Raw genomic sequence first — 18,744 nt, forward strand, 5'->3', positions numbered from 1 at the left:
TAGGGAGAAATAGAATTAGGAATTTGAGATACATCAGACCGCAGGAAGGTGGGTGAGGTTTGGCTGAGGAAGAGACTCCCAGGGTGCAAGTACCACACCTTAACCAGTTACCAGTGGTCCTGGTTTCAGAGTTACTTGTATTTTGATATTATCACCACTTTCGTTTTTATCCCATGGTTATAAAGCATTAACACCTGTAGAATCATAGGCCAGATAATGGAACTAAAGGTCATAAAGCCACATCTAGGTGTAAATGCTTTAATAGGTCTAACATTCTGTGCTTTTAACTTTATACCCCCACTCCCACAGATTCAACCCTAATGTTGCTGTCAGGTTGTTATTTTTAAAAGTGTTCCTATTCGATTTCATTTACTAGTGGTTTTATGTTCTTGTTTCCTTTCTGGTGTGGATGTCAGCAAATTCTGCTCATAAACTGGATTGATGGGGCCGTTCCTGTTTTCGCCATGAGAGGATGTAGTCAGGGGCATACTGGTAGCTATGAAACAAATACTTCTTCATTTCTTTAAGTGTCTTGGTTAACCAGACATTTAAACAGTATTTTACGCACTAGTATAAGAGCAATAATATAATAAAGTTCTTTTTTTTTTTTTTTTTAATTAAGGATGTCACCCTTGTAGTCTTGTATCTACAGAAGCAAGGCCAGAACTCCACAGTTATCTGAGGCTTTTATGTCATTCTGTCCTTCTCTCTCCACTTGTTTAGAAGTCTGTAATCTAAACATCTAGGACTTTGACATAACCTAAACTTTATAATAAACTTGAATTAATAATTGGTTTTCAGAGATCCTACAAAAGATGCCACTAAATCTAACCTGTACATATTTTCACTAAATATTTAGTATTTCTCCTCCCGCACCCCTCATCATGTTTGAAATGGACTGTGATTAGACAATTAACTTTTTAGGAGAAATTACTCACCTTTCTATCTACTCAGATTTTTTAGAGCTAGTTTGTCTTTAGTGGTTTTTTTCAGATTGTGTGTTGGCTGAACAAATAGCTATATAATCTCTGTTTTCTGTAAGCTGAATCTTGAAGTAGAGCTTATTCTGTCTTTACTGTTTTGATGTAGCAGCCAACACTTTCAGATGTGTTTTCTTTAAGTCAGCATCTCTCGTCCTGTCATGGGCCCTGGACCCTGCTGCCATCGTTGCCTACTGGCTTCTCCTGCTGGAGGGAGAACGGATAGATCAGTGTGTTCCAGGAGAGACGGAATCATGAACCTGACCTGAGCTTCTTGATCGTCTCTCAGGCTGTTAAACTTCCTCTTCCCACGCTTTGACTTATCTTACTTTTCTGTGTAAGCCTTATAATTCTGATGTAATACATCACATGTTCTTTTTTGTGAAAGATTGTAATAATATAGTTTGTAATTGGACTTACATGCATGCTTGTATAGTTTTTGAAGAACAGGCCAAGCATGTAACAAATTAATTGAGTTGCTAGACCCTTACTGAAATAATTTAATGACATTAAAAAAAACTATTACCAAAAAATGAATCTTTATGTGTCTTATTTCTACTCAAGAGTGACTATTTTTCTGAAAGTTATGAGTCCAACTGTAGTTTACAAGGCTGTCCTATTTTTAGGTCTTTGAAGGTAGATAAAAATATTCCTCTTATTTATGTACATGTTCTGAATTTTATATCGTATAGCCTATATTCTCTACATGTTCTGTACTTTATCTTCTGTGCAGTTTTTAGTTCATAAATCTTGCATAGGTCCTAGTCCCGTTTCTCTTAAAATTGTGTGCTTCTGTTGTTTTTTCCCTTTCCTTTAACGTCACTTTATGGCATTTTCCTCAGACAACTCAAACTGGCATTTTGGGATTATTTATTTGTGTCAGTAACAGTTTTTCACTTGCTTAAGACATACTCTCCCAGATAGGACTTCAGCATGATGCTTTTTCATTAGCCTTCCTTTCCAAGCCTTAGGCCGCTTAGAATGCTGTTGTATCAGAAGTTGGCTCTGTTCCTTTTTTCTTCTCAAATGAACTTGAAATGACCAATTTCAGGTGTGACGTGAATTGCGATTGGGCTAAATCTTCTAGTTGGAGAATAAGAGAGCGGTATGTTTAACCACGGACTTCGCAGGTGGTGCTAGTTGTAAAGAACCCTGCTGCCAATGCCCGAGACGTACGGCCCATGGGCTGGATTCCTCCTTCAGGAAGGTCCCCTGCAGGGGAGCGTGGCAGCCCACTGCAGCGTTCTCGCCCGAGAGTCCATGCACAGAGGAGCCTGACGGGCTGTGGTCCACAGGACTGCAGAGTCGGACACGCCTGAAGCTACTGGTCACACGCGCGTGGTTAGCCAAGTGCTGTTGGCTGGGCGCCTGTGCTGGCGGCTAGAGGAGGGGGCCCCACACAGGCTTGCCGCTGCTCCTTTCTCCGCAAGTTCAGGACCACGTGGACCTAGGTTTAATTCTGGTCCTGGTCTCTGGGCCACTCCCGCTCTCACGGGCCCCTGTGCGTACTTGTTAATTCAGTGCTGAATTTCGTAGTGATTAACTGTAAATTCTACAGCCCAGGCTTCAGCATTGCTCTTTCGTTAATCCCGTATTCTTGCTGGTTTGCTCCTAGCCCAGAGGATGTGGTCTGCTGACCCGGCAGTTCAGCCTGGAGCCTAGTGGCGTGCTCACCTGCTCGGCCGCGTGCTCTCTGGCGTACACTCAGCTCATGCTGGGCCCCTTCCGTCCCCGTTTCTCCTGCTTTATGAGAAAAAGCATCTCTGGAAGGGAGAGGACTCCAGGGTAGTGATTGATGCTGTACAGATTTTCAGTCTGAATTGTCATTGAGAATAGATTCATGAGCATAGTGGTGAATTCTCGTGCTACAAGTGTGAATGATAAATTTCATTCTGTCGATAAATGTTGAATTTACCTATGTGCTACTTATTCCATTAGATGATGAAGTGTTAGTCGCTTAGTCGTGTCTGACTTCTGCAGTGCAGTGTACTGTAACTGACCAGGTTTCTCTGTCCATGGGATTTTCTAGGCGAGAATACTGGAGTGGGTTGCCATTTCCTACTCCAGAATTAGATGTTGACTGCTAACATATGTCCTTTTATACTTACCATAGACCTGACCTGATTTCCTGTTTAGGAAATGTGCTTGGCCCTTTCTGTACCATTTTAAAGGTTAAATGCTACAAAGAATAATAAGAAGGAGAAGTGGAAACTGACTTCAGCTACTTGAGTACAAAATCTTCCCCAACTCCAGAATTTATAAAAACTTGGGATTGTTTTTCCTCCAGATGTTTCATTTTGCTCTTGCATTCCACTTTGCAGGAAACCAATTTACTCACTTTCTAAAGTGGCCTAGTCTTTGTCTAGCAAGGAAATCAGCAAAAGGGTTCTCAAAGAAGTAGCAGTGAAATTGAAAAGTGTCTGCTGTCACCACTGGTGATAAATCAAACTGATGTTAAAGATGCAAATAGTCATTATGCCAGTACTCTCTTCTCTGTTATTGGAATTGTTTAAGTTAATTAAGCCAGCAAAGTACTTCATTATCTATTATGCTGCATGCTAATGGCAGATTATAAGTTTTACTTTTATCATTTGAAAAATTTTCTGAAAATCTTATTTAAATTCCTACATCCATTGCCATCTAAGTCTGTATACTTAATGGTAACTAATACTGTTATTTGGGAGAATATATTTATTGTACCACAGTGAGGTTTCTATTTTGTGAGGTTTACAAACCCAAGAAATTTTAGGAGACTATCACATTCAAGGTAACTTTTGTCCATCTTTTTGAGAAAGTGATTAAAACAGTATATAATGCATTTTTATTAGACTGTCAGGAACTTAATTATATTCAACTTAACATTGTAGAATTTTAAATGTACTCTACTAACTAAAATTAAAAAGCTGTTATAAATTACTGATATGATTGGTTTCTTTCATTTGCAGCATTTAAATATCAGGACGCTGACGGATGACATGGTAAGATGACCCCTGCGGTTTCCTTTGCTGTGAATCTTCACTAACCTCTTACGGTGATGGTGTGCCCCACTAGCACCTTTAGGATTGGTACACATTGCATGTTTTGGAAGCGGACTCCTTATAGTGCTGAAATAAAGGTTGGACTGGTGAAATATATTACATTGTTGCTTTTGAATAGTAAAAGGGACTAGTCAATATGTTAATTTAAAATTTTTGTTTAATAAGTTGTTAATCAACTTGGAATCATTCAAATCAGCTCTCTTTCTTTGGGGATGAATTACACACTTCAAAAAGAAGTACAGAAGATAGCTAAAGACACCTCAGCTTTTCAAAAATATGTAGTTACTAATTAAAGTAAGCCAGACTAAAATATCACTGATATATTCTTAAAGTTTTGTTTGAAAACGAGAGAACTAGATATGCCTTACCCTATATTCTGAATGCTGAAAATAATAAGCTTTCTTATAAGTACTTAAAACTTCATAGCACCTGTTATAGATTTTTATATATTCAAATAAATTTTTCTGAGAAATATATTTTTGAATGTAACTCTAGGTTACTGGTAAAGACTGACAAGATTCAGATAAACAGTAACATCAATAATACAGAAGCATGCTACAGGGCCAAGTGCAGCACTCTGATAACGAGGATTTGAATTCAGCTTCACATTATGTCAAATGTGAAACAGTACCTTGAATTCAGTGAGCACTCAGAAAGCACCTTGATAATCTGAAGTACCATCTTAGGCACGTGGTTCAGGGGGCATACAAAGATGAATGAGACATAGATCTGGACATGCACGATTTAAAAAACTGAATTAGAATTCTACATTTTACTCCTCTGGGTAGAATCTAAGGAAAGGATATTTATATAAACTTCTCTGGATAACATTTTTTTAATAGGATAATATTCAGAAATGGTGGTAATATTGAGCAGTAATGCAGATTTTGGGTATAACTTCTCACCCTGCAAGGTGGGTGATGTCCTCATTTAGTGCTGAGCGCAGTGGGGCTCAGGCAACTGAAGTAGGTAGCTCGCCCACATACGCACGGCTGGCACTGGTGTAGCTGTGGCTGAAGTCCTGTTCCTCCTCACTCCAAACTCACACACTTGCTGTGCTGACTTAACTTTCAGATTACTTCTTAAGGCCGACAGTAAAACCATGTGCGATTATTATGTGTGATCTTTTATGAGAATTAACGTATATTTGTAAAGCCTTACTGAGATATAATTCATATAGTATGTAGTTCACCCATTTAAAATGGACAGTTCAGTGGTTTTTTAGTATTAATATATTTGCAGAACTGTAAAACCATCACCACAATCAATTTTAGAACATTTTCATCACCTAAAAAGAAACCTCGTACCTATAAATAGTCACTCCCAATTTATTCCCAATGCACCTAGACCTAGGCAATGGCCAGTCTATCTTCTGTCTGTAGATTTGCCTTTTTTGGACATTGCATATAAATGGAATCTGTTGCTCTTTTGTGACTGAGTTCTTTCACTTGACATGATGTTTTCAAGGTGCATCCATGTTGTGGCATGTGTCATTGCTTCCTTCTGTTGCTGAATGCATTCTGTGATGATATGCTTGAGGCTTGTTCACATTTTATGGACACTCTCTGGTTTTTCCCTCTTTTCATTCAGATCCTGCCCTTACCTTTGTTTTGTTACTCTGTCTTTTCGCTTTGCCAAACCTCAGTCTCTACCCCACGGTCTAGAATCAGGGTCATGCTATAGAGTGGCTTCAGCCTACTGCGCTGGAAGCCAGTGTGCTTTGATTTTCTGTTAGTTAATGGGCTCCTCCTCAGGGAAGACTTTCTCCCTCCTGCCTCTTTTCCTCACCTTTCTCCTCTCCTTGTCCCTTGGCTTTGTAAGGTCAGAACTTTTGGGCTCTACCGTACTCTGTGCATATTTTTGTCAAAGCAGTATATGATTTATGATCCGTCTTTCTCACTAGTTTAAATCTTTTGAAGACTGAGACAGTATGTTATTATTAATACTTCCAGACAAGTTGTCTGGCACATGTTAAGCATTTTCATCAGTTTGTTGAACAAATGAAAGAGTGAGTCTTGGTTTTGCTAACCTGCCTGGTATTGTGTTTGTCTTGCATCTGGTCCTCGCTTGGGCCTGGCAGGCTTTCCAGAGATGGATCTTGGCTCTCCACAGGGTGGAGCAGCTTTGACAAGGACCTGCTCCCAGCCTTTCTGACCACCTGCCTGGGTCACTGACTGTTGCCTGCTTTCTCCTTAGATGGTTCCCTGTTCCCCTTCTCTCCCAGGGGAGGCTCGAGCAGGCAGGCTCGTCTAGGCCGCTGGCCCAGGGTTGTGGAGGCCAGAGAAGAAGCATGGCTGTCTTAAGCAGGAGACCCCGAGTCAGCCCCTTCTCGGCCACTGCTGACTGCTGCCCTATGGAAAGAGCAGTGGACGTGGAATCAGGAGTCCCTCGTTGGAAGACAGAACTTCACCACTTCTTCACTCTGTGACCATGGCAGGTCACTTAGATGGTTCACTTACACATAAAGCAGGACTAATTCTGTACCTTTTCCGCTTTCCTCAGAGGGTTTTGGTGAGTCTCATTTAAGCTAAAGTATGTTGAGCTGCTGCATTCAGTTCTGTCTCTATCTACGTGCTGTAAGAGATACTTCCCTGTGTGGACAGGGGGTGGCGTGACCGATTCATTTGCAGTTGAGTCTTAGAGTGTGTGTGTGTGTGTGTCACAGATCATGCAGAGATTTGAGGAGAGAAAGGATAGCTGGATACTTTGAGGGCTCTTTAAGCTATTTCTGATGAGTTGCAGCGTATGGAAGCATTTGCCACTGATGTTTGATGTCTGCTAGCAATGTGTTTTCTAATTAAACTTTCCCACCACTGTAACATATGTTGCATGTATGCCTTTAATATAGAACTTCCTGACGTGAATAGACTTTTTTGGGGCAGAACTTTGGAGAAGGCATATAGAAATGATGTCTGCTGTAGTCATGTGTTTGAATAACAATATTTTAAAAACATTAATCGAGACATGCTGGGAAACACTAATGTTAGAAACTCATCTTAGGTTGCTTTTTGTTAAAGGCTTGCAAAAGTACTTCACATTTCAAGGTTATTTCTTAAATTACTGTCAGAATTAAATTTCATAGGACACTGTTGGATTAAGAGAATGGAGTATTACTGTAGCCTTGAGGTCCATAGGCAGAATTAATATACTTTAAACAGCGTTCGTTCTATGAATATCTGGGCGTCTACTGTGTATAAAATGCTGTTCAAGGTGCTAGGCTAATATAAAGGTGAAAAAAGTAATTTAGCTTACAACACTCTTTTGTTTATACCTGGGTTGAAAAGAAAGGTTTCCTTGTAGAGACAAAAAGGTTGGGAGGAGGACAGTGAGGGGCCAAGTGTGAAAGGTAAGCTGGATGAAATTGAATGTGCATGTCACCATGCTAAGTTTTCCTTCAAAGTGTCCCCTGGGTGTTTTTGTGGGGTAGGGGTTATTTTTGACCTGCTTTTTTCTCCCTTGTCCTTCAGAACCATTTGTCTAAAGTGCAGTCCTCCTGCTGATCTTCCTCTCTTTATCTTGCTATAGCCAGCATTACTATTGTAATCCCTTGTGTGGCCTGCAGCAATGGTTTTCAAGCTTTTTTGACTAGGATCCACAGTAAGAAATGCACTTTAGTTTGTAGCCCAGCACACATACACAGATTCTCTCTGTTGAAACAAAAGTTTTTAAGAACCTATATTTAATGTTTCTAAGCATAATGGTCAAACCAGATCAAACCAGTCCATCGTAAAGGAAATCAACCCCCATTCATTGGAAGGACTGATGCTGAAGCTGAAGCTCCAGTACTTTAGCCACCTGATGAGAAGAGCCGACTCTGTAAAAGACCCTGATGCTGGGAAAGACTGAAGGCAGGAGGAGAAGGGGACAGCAGAGGGTGAGATGGTTAGATAGCATCACTGGCTCAGTAGACATGAGTTTGAGCAAACTCCAGGAGATGGTGAAGGACAGGGAAGGCTAGCGTGCTGCAGTCCATGGGGTCACAAAGAGTCGGGCACGACTTAGCGACGGAACAACAACAACAAAAAAGCCTAATGAACTCTGATCTTTTTCTTTTCCTTCCTCTCTACTCCTTTTACTCCTATATATCCCATGAAAAAAAGAAAGGTCCAGTCCACTAGATTGATTCATGACACCAAAATAGTCTACAGTTACGACTAGCAAAACGGACACGTCCGGTACCGCAGCCGGAGGAGGTCCCGAGCTCTCTGTGAGCATCTGCTCAGCCCATGTGGGTATGTGTTGGCGAGAGGGTGAGTGTGCCCGCCCTGCACGTACCAGCTGTGAGACTCTGAGTGCGTCACGGGGCTCTTGAGCCTTGATTCTTGTTTATAGGGATTTTTAGAGTTAAATTAGGTGATATATATTAGTAATTAGTAAAAAGCACTTTGAAAAATGAGAGATGATTCCGTATAATGTAATGCGTTAATTTTAAAAGTGCAGTATGCTTTTTGGCAAATGTACACAGTCACTGCGGTTACGACAAAAAACGCTGCCTCACACCTGTGCTCCCTGAGCCCAGAGGGCTGTCGTGTGCAGTCAGATCTCCTCACCCTTCCCGGCTCTTGGAAAAAACGAGTCAGTTTTCTCAGCTCTCCAGTAGTTGAGTTTTGCAATGCATTTAAATGGCATCACATTGCCTCATGCCATTGTGTCTGGCTTCTTTTACTTACCGTAATGTGTTTGAGACTCATTTAACATTTGGGTGTATCAGAAATTTGCTCTTTTTATTACTGAATGGTGTTCCTTTGTTCGGTAATACTAAAGTTGGCTTATATATTCAACAGTGTGGGTTGTTAGCAGTTTTTGGCTATTATGAAAAACTGCTATGAACATTTGAACTCAATTTTATTTTGGACATGTGTTTTCTTTTTGGAGGGCGAATTATGTGGTTTAACTCTATAAGATACACACTATTTCCTCTAGTGACTAATGATGTTGGACATTTTTCATGTGATTATTTGCCACTCCTTTCTTGTTTGTGATGAGATGTCTGTTACTAAATTCAGGGCTATTCAAATTTTCTGTTTCTTCTTGACTGAGACATGGTAGTTTATCTTTCAAGGAATTTTCTTCATGTTATTTATGTTGTTGAATTATGAATTATTTGTGATATTTCCTTGTCTTTTTAATGTAGGATCTGTATTTATTTCCTTTTTTTCCTATTCTGATATTGGTGATTTGTCTTCTGTTTTTCCCCTGATTAGTGTGCCTAGAGGTTTATCAATTTTATTGATTCTTTCAAAGAACTGGCTTTTGGTCTCACTAATTTTCTTTATTGTTCTTTTATTTTCATTTATTTGTTTTATCTTTATTATTTCTGTACTTTTGTTTTATTCTTTTAATGGCTTCTTTGGGTGGAAGCTTAAATGATTTATTTGAGAACTTTTGTTTTCTAATGAGAATTTTATGCTGTAAATTTCCTTCTGAGAACTACTTCAGCTGTTAATCTTCTGAATATTTGAAATAGTTTTAAGCTTCCTGTTGATTTCTTCTTTTCCCCATTGATTATTTAGATATATCTTGTTTAATTTTCAAATATCAGAAGATTTCCCTGGTACCTTTCTGTTGCTGATTTGTGATTTAAGTCCCTTGTGACCAGTGATTTCATACTGCGTGTGATTTCAGTCTTTTTCAATTTGAGTCTTGCTTTCTGCCCCAGAATGTGGGCCGTCTTGGTGGATGCTCCATGTGTATTCTGTTTCTGTTAGAATCGGTCTATAAGTAGTAAATACGCCAAGGTGGTTGATAGTGTTGTTCACATCTTCTATGTTCTGGTTTTCTGTTGCTTTTTCTAACAATTATTGAGGAGTGTTGAAGTCTCCAACTATAATTTTGGATTAAAAAATTTTTCTTCTTAGTTCTTTAAACTTTTGCTTCATGTTTTATGAAGCTCTGCAATTAAGTGCATATACATTTTGTATTGTTTCAATTTATCATTATGAAATGGTCCTTTTTATCCTCAGTAATATTCACTACTTTTTAGTCTTTGGACATTTAATGGATTTCTCTGCTCTGCCTGATAGTTATCTTTTTTTGAAGAACAAAGATTTCTTGGCTTCTGTGGCACCGAACTTCATAGGTTTTCACATCGCTCGGACTTTCCCTTCTCTGTCTCTGTTGTGTGTCTGCTTTGCCTTTAGACTTACACATTTCTTAGGCTGTTGTCATTTCTCAGCTTGCTTTCCTGCAGCCACTCTGCTCCCCTTTGTCTGTGGTACTTGGCTTGGGTGGTCACCTCTGTGTGTATCTGTCTGTGACTTCGCTGCAAGCTAGGCATCCATGCGTTGGCCTACTGAATACCTTCAGGTGGATGTCTCCTTTTTATGTGAAACTCTTTGTGCTCCAAATTAAATTTCTCACTTCCCTCTTAAGCATATTTCTGTTCCTATATTTTCATAGAAGGTCTTCACCCTCCCAGTGTTTGGTCAGGACTCTCACAACTTTCTATTGCTTCCTAAAAAGCCAGCTTCTTGGGGGACTTCCCTGGTGGTACAGTGTTTAAGACTCTGCACTTTCCCTGCAGAGCATATGGATTTTCCCTGATTCAGGGAAGTAAGATCCACCGTGTGAAAAAAAAAATCTGACTTAAAAAAAAGGCCAGCTTCCTGCACAGCAGCTGGAATGACCTATCTAAATTGCATGCCTGATAATATTCCGCCCTGTTTGTAATTGCTTAGTTGCACCTTTGCTTATAGGTCAAGCCTAAAGCTTGTCAAGCCTAAAGCTTTTTGCCGTGTCACACAGGCCTCCATGGTAGGACCTTACTTTTCTAACTTGATACACATCTCTCATTCAGCAAGTAGGAGTCAAGTAAGTTGCCGGAGAATTTACTCAGAGAATGTAAAAACACAGGTGCTGCTTGGAAAAAGGTGTGTTAAGTGATAGTGAGGACTGTTTATTAGCTGTGTGCCAAGTAGCATTCCAAATATTAGCTTTATAAACACATTTAGTTTCCACAACAAGCCGCTAAGTAGGCCTTGTTACTATTCCATTTTTCAAAGATGAAGAAACTGAGGCAAGAGGGAGGACGAGTAACTTGTGTAAAGTCATGTGAAGCAGCCGGGAAACTGGCAGACTGGCCCCAGGGAGCACGATCTTTGCCACAAAGGCTTACACTGCCACTTAAGCTCTGTCCCTCTCTCGGTTGAGAGTACCAGTGTAAAATCTGGAAGCATGTTTCCTTATTTCCTGCTTTTCTCCTGCAGTCATCGGAATGAGTCTTCTGACCTTGAAACTGACCGGGAAAAGTTGTATCCTAGCCATTGATCTTAATCCTGAGAAATTATAATTGTAAAGACATGTTATATTTAAGGAGTTTTCTGTGATAAGAAATGAACTGTTTTGAGTATTTCTAGTAAGTAAACAAAACTGGAAAAGTTGTCTCAAAGGAGTGGTGGTGTGTGTGACTGAGAGATACCAACAGGACAGGATATGTTTTCTTAATTGCAAAGAACACAAAAACGTGTCTGGAAACCACAGATCTCGCAACAATGGCAGCTTGCTCCCAGGTGTACGTGGGGGCTTCCCGGTGCCCACCCTGGGCCGCCGTGGTCTGGGTGTGCGTGCTGAGGGCCCCGAGAGAAGCGGCCCCTCCTCCGCGGGCCTGCAGACCGGCTCGGTGTCGCTGCCCGCGCTGCCTTCCGCGTGTTCCCGCGCGGCTGGGCCACCACAGGCCTCCGTTTCGTCTCCCTGCGGGCTCTACCTGTACCGACCTAGATGTGCGCTGTCTTGTGGAATACATATACATTAGACATCACACTTGTGAAAGAAAATAAAATGATTTTGATTTTCTGAATTTGTGCCTACCTCCCAAGTCTGCTCATGGAACCTAAATCATTAACTTTTTTCTTTAAAAAATAAGTTCAACGGAAAAGAATAATTTAAAATAATCTTATACTGGCCTAGTACGATTTAAAGCTTTCTGTACTGTAATTTACGTTTATTTTGCATTTTAATTTATTTTTCCTTTTAAAGTTAAAAACAAATGATAAAGCAAAATGTATCATAATATATTCCACAGCTTTTCTGCAAAACTATATATTCAAAATATTCTGTGGAAAGTCAGTACACCAGGACCTTACCTGGCGGTGCAGAGGTTAAGAATCCGCCTGCCAGTGCAGTGGAGTGGGTTTGAGCCTCGCCCGGGAGGGTTCGAGGTGCCCCTGCAGCCGGGGCCCCTGCAGCCGGGGGCCCCGCGCCTGCGCTCTGCAGCAGGGGAGCCCCCGCACTGAGAGGCCGGCACACAGCCCGGCGCAGCCAACAGTCAACCAGTAAGCGAATAAAGGAGACACGCCCGCTGGACAGCTGAGTATACCTGAAAATAAGTCCTAAAAAACTTCAACTATTCACTCAGTTTGGTGGGCCTTTCTGAGCACATTAATATGAGTTAATTAGCACTTCCTGTATTTAGATTTTCAGTAGTAACACTTAAGTGCCATCTTGGGTTTTTAAATATTTATGGGCTGGTTTAGAGAGCTCCTCCTCAAATCAGTAGGAACTTGGAAATAAGATCAAGAGTTCTCAGAGTTGAGTATGCTAAGATGTAGTAGGGTATGCAGACTTGTTTATTCATCCTTTTTTTTAATCTTTTTTTTTATTCATCCTTTTATCCATTCATTCATGGAGACTTTATTGAGGGCTTGGTACTGTTATAGGCATGCAAAGATGAATAATCTGTCTCTGCCCTCTGGGAACAGTCGGAAAAAAAGTTGTGCGCAAAACCGGTATACATTTGTACTGGGCTGGAATGGTGAATGGTAAGATCAGTTTTGGTCTTGGAGAAGACTTCATAGAGAAGGTGACTTTTCAGCTGAGTTTCAAAGGACAGGTTGGAATACAGACTGGCAGGTGTGGTAGTAATTTTTTTTCTTTAATGATTTTACTCATGGATATCAGCAGAATGGATTAAGGTGCTTGTGTCAGGTTGGTATGTAGAAAGCAATTGTTGATATCTTCAGGTAATTTTTGGGTACTATTTGTCTGGGTCTTGAAAATAATGTGATATTTATAGAACTAATTTATATTTCCATCAGGCATATAATATTATACTGTTTGAGTATATGTAATTAGAAACTGTACTTTAAGTAGATGTAGATAAATATAACTTTGAAATATTTTGAATATTCAGTACACTTCAGTTCAGTTGCTCAGTTGTGTCCGACTCTTTGCGACCCCATGGACTGCAGCACACCAGGCCTCCCTGTCCATCACCGACTCCAGGAGTTTACTCAAAATTCATGTCCACTGAGTCAGTGATGCCATCCAACCATCTCATCCTCTGTCGTCCCCTTCTCCTCTCACCTTCAGTCTTTCCCAGCATCAGGGTCTTTTCAAATGAGTCAGTTCTCTGCATCAGGTGGCCAAAGTGTTGGAGCTTCAGCTTCAGCATCAGTCCTTCCAATGAATATTCAGGACTGATTTCTTTTAGAATGGACTGGTTGGATCTCCTTGCTGTCCAAGGGACTCTCAAGAGTCTTCTCCAACACACAGTACAAAAGCATTAATTCTTTGGCACTCAGCTTTCTTTATAGTCCAACTTTCACATCCATACATGACTACTGGAAAAACCATAGCTTTGTCTAGATGGACCTTTGTTGGCAAAGTAATGTCTCTGCTTTTTAATATGCTGTCTAGGTTGTCATAACTTTTCTTCCAAGGAGCAAGCGTGTTTGAATGTCATGGCTGCAGTCACCATTTGCAGTGATTTTGGATCTCAAGAAAATAAAGTCTCTCACTGTTTGCATTGTTTCCCCATGTATTTGCCATGAAGTGATGGGACCAGATGCCATAATCTTTCTTTTTTGAATGTTGAGTTTTAAGCCATCTTTTTCACTGTCCTCTTTCACCTTCATAAAAAGGCTCTTTAGTTCCTCTTTGCTTTCTGCCATAAGTGTGGTGTCATCTGCATATCTGAGGTTATTAATATTTCTCCCAGCAGTCTTGATTCCAGCTTGTGCTTCCTTCAGCCCAGCGTTTCTCATGGTGTACTCTGCATAGAAGTTAAATAAGCAGGGTGACAATATACAGACTTGACATACTCCTTGTCCTATTTGGAACCAGTCTGTTTTTCCATGTCCAGTTCTAACTGTTGCTTCTTGACCTGCATCCAGATTTCTCGGCAGGCAGGTCAGGTGGTCTGGTATTCCCATCTCTTGAATTTTCCACAGTTTCTTGTGATCCACACAGTCAAAGGTTTTGGCATAGTCAATAAAGCAGAAGTAGATGTTTTTCTGGAACTCTCTTGGTTTTTCGATGATCCAGCAGATGTTGGCAATTTGATTTCTGGTTCCTCTGCCTTTTCTAAATCCAGCTCGAACATCTGGGAGTTCACGGTTGGTTCATGTACTGTTGAAGCCTGGCTTGGAGAATTTTGAGCATTGCTTTGCTGGCGTGTGAGATAAGTGCAATTGTGCGGTAGTCTGAGCATTCTTTGGCATTGCCTTTCTTTGGGATTGGAATGAAAACTGATGTTTTCCAGCCTTGTGGCCACTGCCGAGTTTTCCAAATTTGCTGGCATATTGAGTGCAGCACTTTCACAGCATCGTCTTTCAGGATTTGAAATAGCTCAACTGGAATTCCATCACCTCCACTAGCTTTGTTCATAGTGATGTTTTCTAAGGCCCACTTGACTTCACATTCCAGGATGTCTGGCTCTAGGTGAATGATCACACCATCGTGGTTATCTGGGTCATCAAGGCCTTTTCTGTACAGTTCTTCTGTGTATTCTTGCCACCTGTTCTTAATATCTTTTGATTCTGTTAGGTGCATACCATTTCTGTCCTTTATTGAGCCCGTCTTTGCATAAAGTGTTCCTTTGGTATCTCTGATTTTCTTGAAGAGATCTTTAGTCTTTCCCATTTTATTGTTTTCCTCTATTTCTTTGCATTGATCTCTGAGGAATGCTTTCTTATCTCTCCTTGCTATTCTTTGCAACTCTGCATTCAAATGAATATATCTTTCCTTTTCTTCTTTGCCTTTCTCTTCTCTTTTCTCAGCTATTTGTGAAGCCTCCTCAGACAACCAATTTGCCTTTTTTCCATTTCTTTTTCTTTGGGATGGTCTTGATCACTGCCTCCTGTACAGTGTCACAAACCTCTGTCCATAGTTCTTCTGGCACTCTGTTGGATCTAATCCTTTGAATCTATTTGTCACTTCCTCTGTATAATCCTAAGGGATTTGGTTTAGGTCATACCTGAATGGTCTAGTGGTTTTCCGTACTTTGTTCAATTTAAGTCTGAATTTGGCAATAAGCAGTTCATGATCTGAGCTACAGTCAGCTCCTGATCTTATTTTTGCTGACTGTATAGAACTTCTCTATCTTTGGCTGTAAAGAATATAATCAATCTGATTTGGTATTGACGATTTGGTGATATCCATGTGTAGAGTCTTCTCTTGTGTTGTTGGAAGAGGGTGTTTGCTATGACCAGTGCATTCTCTTGGCAAAACTCTGTTAGCCTTTGCCCTGCTTCATTGTGTCTCCAAGGGCAAACTTGCCTATTACTCCAGGTATTTCCTGACTTCCTACTTTAGCATTCCAGTCCCCTATAATGAAATGGACATCTTTTTTGGGTGTTAGTTCTGGAAGGTCTTGTAGGTCATCATAGAACCGTTCAGCTTCTTCAGAGTTACTGGTCGGGGCGTAGACTTGGATTACCGTGATATTGAATGGTTTGCCTTGGAAACAAACAGAGATCATTCTTTTGTTTTTGAGATTGCATCCAAGTACTGCATTTTGGACTCTTGTTGACTATGATGGCTCCTCCATTTCTTCTAAGGGATTCCTGCCCACAGTAGTAGATATAATGGTTATTTGAGTTAAATTCACCCATTCCAGTCCATTTGAGTTCGTTGATTCCTAAAATGTTGATGTTCACTCTTGCCATGTCCTGTTTGACCACTTCCAATTTGCCTTGATTCATGGACCTGACATTCCAGGTTCCTGTGCAGTATTGCTCTTTACAGCATCGGGCTTTAGTGCCATCACCAGTCACGTCCACAGCTGGGTGTTGCTTTTGCTTTGACTCCATCTCTTCATTCTTCCTAGAGTTATGTCTCCACTGATGTCCAGTAACATATTGGGCACCTTTCGACCTGGAGAGTTCATCTTTCAGTGTCCTGTCTTTTTGCCTCAGAGTAGTACACAGACTATATAATGGTGGAGCCCTAGGTGTATGGGCATCTAATCCAGTTTTGAGGTGTCAGAAAGACTATTACATGAGATGTAGTGCAAACTGAAGCCTGAATTGAAATTATCCAGAGAAATGAATAGGTTTTTTGGCACAAGAAATAGCTTGCGCATGTGTAGAAGTTTCTAGGTTATTCATTACGTCTAGATCATATAGTCTAATGGTGGTGGAGTCGTGAAGAGATTTTCTCAAGAGGAAATAAGATTTAGGTTAAAGTGGACCTTTGAGCCACGGTAAGATATTTGAGTGTCATCCTCTGAGCAGTGAGATTCCAGAGGCTGAAAGGTTTGAAGCACAGGAGTGAGGGACATGATTCGATCTGGATTTCAGGAAGATCTGCAGAGGTCACTTTGGGGAGTGGTAGGGACGGGGCCCAGTGAAGACCCTGGAGCAGTTAGGAGGCTGCACCGATTGTCCAGGTGGCCTGCCGCAGGTTAGTGGTGGTAGGGCAGAGGCCAGAGGCAAGGTGAATTAAGATGCGGTCCACTGGGTTTGATTTATATTTCCTGATTAATTTTCATTTAAGTTATTATAGTTCAAATCACTTTTCTGCTGACTGGAGACAACCTCAGAGTCCACATCTTCAGTATACATCTGTATGCTTCTCCCCCAGTCCAGGTCCATGTATTTTTCTAATCTGACAGTATTTCCCAACTTCTAAAGCCTTCAAAAACCCTCCTACTTTGCCCTCTGGAACTCAAAGTCTGTCATCTTTGAATGTTTGCTTTCCTTGTTGCTGTACTTGAAACCTAGGGGTTATTTGAAGACTTTATTTTCCTGGTGACTTTTTCCTTCAAAAGCTTCCAGCTCTTCTTGAGCATTTCTATTGCATTTCTCCTTGTTAGTCTCAGCTGTGGGTCATCTCGTCCCTCCCATTGATTCATTGCAGGCACTAGAACTTAAGTTCCTTCCTTTTACACCACTATTTCTGTTATTATTCCATCCCTACCTACCAGGGACACTTACTCTGGGGTCTGTGTACCACCAAGGGGTCTGTGGTAGAATTCATGGTATAATTGAACACAATGGGGAAAGGATGAAATCTTTTAAATTAAGCTTTAAGCAAAATTTAGTATTTTAAAAAATTATACACATAAGCAAAACAAAAAACCAAATGAACAGCCAATCATATGAACAGTAGGTTTGGGTCGGTGACTTCATCACAGATAAGGAAAGCCTCTTTCCTATGTGGGCATTTCCACTGGCTACTCTGCATATGGCGCTTGGCCGTGGAATACACATTGCATATTCAGTTCAGTTCAGTTGCTCAGTCTTATCTGACTCTTTGAACCCCATGGACTGCAGCACGCATGCCAGGCTTCCCTGTCAATCACCAACTCCAAACTCATGTCCATCAAGTTGGTAATGCCATCCAACAATCTCATCCTCTGTTGTCCCCTTCTCCTCCTGCCTTCAGTCTTCCCCAGCATCAGGGTCTTTTCCAGTGAGTTGACTCTGCGTGTCAGGTGGTCAAAGTATTGGAGCTTCAGCTTCAGCATCAGTCCTTCCAATGAATGTTCAGGACAGATTTCCTTTAGGAGGGACCGGTTGTATCTCCTTGAAGTCCAGGAGACTCTCAAGAGTCTTCTCCGACACCACAGTTCAAAAGCATCAGTTCTTCAGTGCTTAGCCGTCTTTATGGTCCAAGTCTCACATCCATACACGATTACAGGAAAAACCATAGCTTTGACTGGATGGACTTTTGTCGGCCAAGTACTGTCTCTGCTTTTGAATATGCTGTCTAGAGTTGTCATGGCTTTTCTCCCAAGGAGCAGTGTCTTAATTTCATGGCATAACTTATTTTCAAGCAATTTAAAGGACTATCAAGATTATAACTGTTAAGTGTATTTCTCTCTTAATGATATTAAAATACTATATAAAATCTAAATGTGAACAAATCATTGTAAGTAAGTAATTTTGGGGAGGCGGTGATACATTTTAATCTTTTCAAAGAATCCTCTGGCTAGAGAACTTTTTATAAATTTCAGTAATACAATTTAAAAGTGGGAAATGGTCATTTGTAATATTCAGGATCATTGAAGGTAGGGTGTAGCAGTTGGTAGGTTGGTGGGAATTGTTACCAGGTGATAAGACTGTACCTATGACTGAGATGCTTAGCTTATCCACTTGAAACAGTGAGTGGTCAGTTTTTCTCCCCAGAAAGATGTCTCTTTGTGACAGTGATGTCACTAGCATTTTAGTAAAGATCATGGAACTCTTTAGCTGTTAACCTGCACCATCTCCTGTAATTCTGATTTATCCTCACCTGGTTGCCTATGCATCCCTTCCCAAAGACTCTTTTGAGGTTCCTTCTCTACCCCAGAATTAATCACTGGTCTCTACCTGTTGCTAATTTACTTGAGGGCATTTACAGTATTTTACCTGTATTTGTAATTTGTTACTGTATTTTTTCCCCCCAAGTGGTAATCCGTGGGATGGCACTATATTTTATGTATTTGTCCTCCAGTAATTGCTTAGTCATACCTTGGGTGCTAGGTGCCTGTCAACTACTATTTTGTAGGCTGAACACACAATGGTGCC

At 40.7% G+C, this 18,744-nt stretch overlaps 1 protein-coding gene across 4 annotated transcripts in view; it reads left to right on the forward strand.

Moving 5' to 3' along the window:
* Positions 1–18,744, forward strand: part of DIAPH3 (diaphanous related formin 3) — a 549,655-nt gene that overhangs the window by 24,312 nt on the left and 506,599 nt on the right. For 3 of the 4 annotated variants that reach the window (XM_070471159.1, XM_070471157.1, XM_070471160.1), the window contains exon 2: positions 3,926–3,958. The exons of the other annotated variant lie outside the window; for it this stretch is intronic. In XM_070471159.1, the coding sequence (XP_070327260.1) occupies positions 3,926–3,958 (33 nt within the window). The remainder of the gene's footprint in view (positions 1–3,925; positions 3,959–18,744) is intronic. 4 annotated transcript variants of the gene reach the window in all.

Source organism: Odocoileus virginianus, chromosome 8, assembly GCF_023699985.2.
Source record: "Odocoileus virginianus isolate 20LAN1187 ecotype Illinois chromosome 8, Ovbor_1.2, whole genome shotgun sequence".
Classification (NCBI taxonomy): domain Eukaryota; kingdom Metazoa; phylum Chordata; class Mammalia; order Artiodactyla; family Cervidae; genus Odocoileus; species Odocoileus virginianus.